The sequence below is a fragment of the Gavialis gangeticus genome, unplaced genomic scaffold (assembly GCF_001723915.1).
Source record: "Gavialis gangeticus isolate Ggan-Ray unplaced genomic scaffold, GavGan_comp1, whole genome shotgun sequence".
Lineage (NCBI taxonomy): Eukaryota > Metazoa > Chordata > Crocodylia > Gavialidae > Gavialis > Gavialis gangeticus.
Genome location: NW_017729028.1, coordinates 4,365,402 through 4,368,331, shown reverse-complemented (window position 1 = coordinate 4,368,331; position 2,930 = coordinate 4,365,402). Strand labels below are relative to the sequence as shown.

The window sequence follows — 2,930 nt, the reverse complement described above, 5'->3', positions numbered from 1 at the left end:
AGATGTCTACCCGTGTCAGGAAAGTCATGTTGGCAATCTGGCAAGTAGTGCGCATAGCTGTCATATTGGAATCCAAGATGACTACAATGATGGCAATGTTACGACTGACCTCCTCAGTTCATACAATGTTGGTTAGTGGGGGCTGCAATATTGACCAAAACATGAATTCATGGCAGCCAACTCGGATTCCAATATGGCAGCCACATGTCCTACTTACCAGATTTGCAATATGTCCCTGCAGAAAGGGACACGGGTAGACCACCCCTACTCGAAACATACTGCTGCCACTTGTGGCAATGAGCTGCCTACAGCAAAAAAAAATCTAGGGACCTTATTGGTCAATTTATACCCTACAGTGAGCCTTGTTTGTGGCCTGCGCCCAGCTCAGACAAACAGTAAGTGCCTACCTAGTGAGTTGTTAGTTGGCCAGAGAAAGACACAAGTAGCATTTCACAAACATAGAGAGAAAAATAGCTCCACTGGCTTATTGTTATCAGAGAAGGCTTTGGTTTGCTTGCCCTTCACAGATTCCTGAATAACAGCTAGAAAATGATGTTTCAAACAGTTTCTTACAGAAGCTGTCATAAAATTGCCTAAGACTATATTTGTCTGGCCATTACTACTTCTAGTTTCTGTTTCCAAGCTAAGGAAAGTGAAACTGAACCAGAAAAAGTTAATCTATGCCTAGAATTACTGTGTAACCAGGGAGTTGTGAGTATGCCTGCATTTAAGTAACAGCACTTTCCTGCTCTCATTTAAAACAAAACAAAAAACAGCAACAAAAACACCCCCCTTACCCTATGTTTTACTTCATAAATCACTTAAGTTTGTAGCCATAGTATGCAACTTTTGAAAATTAAAATTTTGGGTCAGATTTACCAGACTCTATCTGTCTGGTACTGCTCTGGTGAGACAAAGTAGCCATAAATCAGATTTAACTGGTCAATTTAATTGGGTTTCTGACTTGTATCATTGGACCAATACAAAGTAGATAGAGTACATATGGATCTAGCACATTCTATTTGGAGACCATGTGTATCTAACCATGGTTCCTAAGGAAATCAGTGAGAATTTTCCCATTGATTTCAATAGGATACAGGTAAGCCTGTATTTTATTCTTCATCTCCAGCTCCATATTATTAGGGACAATTTCAAGAATATGGTTTTATTTGTAAGAATTCATGCGTTCCTATGGGGAATCCCTCCTGAGTACCAAAGTGACTTTCAGTCCTGCACCTTTTATCTGGGTAATATTCCTGGTGAATGCCAAAAGCATTATGTCCGGGCTCTGGGCGGACATTTACATGGAAATAAATAGTGGTGGCACACAGAAGACTGACCGCAGAGGAGGCAGCTCCACCCACAGATACTGATGGGACTAAAATGGGATCTTTAAGTGAGACCTGCCTGATGTCTACCTGTTGCTGTGCAGCTCTTACGTTTAGCATACTGGCTGTTTTTTAGTGATGTTTCTGCATTTTAGGCAAGCCTAATACAGCCCTAACCTTTTTTTATTAGAAAGAAAAACGTGCAACTGTTAGGGGAAAGCTTGGGCCAGGGACAACATTATGGACTGTGTGTGGAGGACACATGAATAAAGTCCAACGGTCACAAACTCCTGCAACACCATTTTAGGCTGGACATAAGAAAAAACTTCTTTATAGTCCAAGTCCCCAGAGCCTGGAATAGACTTCCCCAGAGCTGGCGCAAGCCCCTACTCTGGACACTTGTAAGAAACAGTTAGATGTTTAACTTGCTGGGATCCTTTGACCCTAGCTGACTTCCTGACCCTTGGACAGGGGCAGTGGCGACATGTAGGGGGTGCACGCGCACCCTCTGAATGTGGCAGTGCACCCCCTACAAAAAGGTGCCGCTGACTTGCAGGCGGTTGCCGCTTGCCACCCCCCCTGCCACCAGCACCACCGCCAGCGTCTGTGAGCAGTCAGCAATCGCCATTGGCTGCTGCCGACACTGTCAGTGGTGTCTGCGGGTGGTTGCCGACCCCCGGTCGGCGCTTGCCATCACCCCCCACCGCTGACACCACCGGTAGCATCTGCGGGAGCTCCCTGCTTACTGCCACCACGCTCCTGCTGCTGCCATGCCCCCCCAGCCACCAGGGGCACGTGTTGTTCATGGGCAGGGACACTGGCGAGCTGTAGGGGGTGCAAGTGCACCCCGAGATTGGTGGTGCATCCCCTAAGATAGGCCACCAATGCCAGCGGTGCCTGAAGGCAGTCGCCATTCACCACCCTGCCCTCACGGCCAACACCTCCACAGCCACCTGAGGAAGCTCCCTGCTCGCCTCTGCCACGCCGCCACCACCGCCGCCTGCAGGGGGTCACCGTGGCCCCCCCAGCCTCAGGAGGCACCCGGCGTTCATGGGCAGGGCAGCCAGACCCAATGATATTAGGAGATCCTTTCCAGCCCTAATGTCTATGAACTCTATGAAACAGGACGTGTGTGTGTGGGGGGGGGGGCACTTGGCTCTGCCTTGAGTCCCGCTGCACCCAAAGTTTAAAACCAAGTGCCTGGCAGCGGCAGCAGAGTTTCTGGTCAGGCGGTGGTAGGGACTTCGTGGCTCATTGCGAACCACCCCGACCCTCCTGAACTCGTCACCCCAGCGGTGTTAACCACCCTGTCGACTTTTGAACGGTCCCGAGCCTCCCCCAAGCCAGCTGGCCTCCGCTCTGCAATGCTGCTCGCGTCCCGGGACCCCGGCGGGGAGGGCGCGGGACCGGAAGGCGGCGCGAGGTGCCGGGGAGCTGCGGCGGGGAAAGGGAAACCCAATCCGCCGCCTGGTTTCGTTTCTGCCTCGGCTGCTGGTGCCCGGCCCGCCCCTCCGGAGCCGCAGTGCCGCAGCCGGGCAGCAGCAGGACGGGGCCATGCAGCCCGCAGCGCCCGGCCTGCGCTTCGCCGCCGCCCTCGGCTCC

At 51.5% G+C, this 2,930-nt stretch overlaps 1 protein-coding gene across 1 annotated transcript in view; it reads left to right on the top strand.

Annotated features, from left to right (window-relative positions):
• The first annotated feature begins 2,692 nt into the window (after window positions 1–2,692).
• Window positions 2,693–2,930, top strand: part of CMPK2 (cytidine/uridine monophosphate kinase 2) — a 16,564-nt gene continuing 16,326 nt past the window's right edge. The window contains exon 1 of the mRNA XM_019520657.1: window positions 2,693–2,930. This exon is cut by the window's right edge and continues 35 nt beyond it. Within this exon, the coding sequence (XP_019376202.1) occupies window positions 2,693–2,930 (238 nt within the window).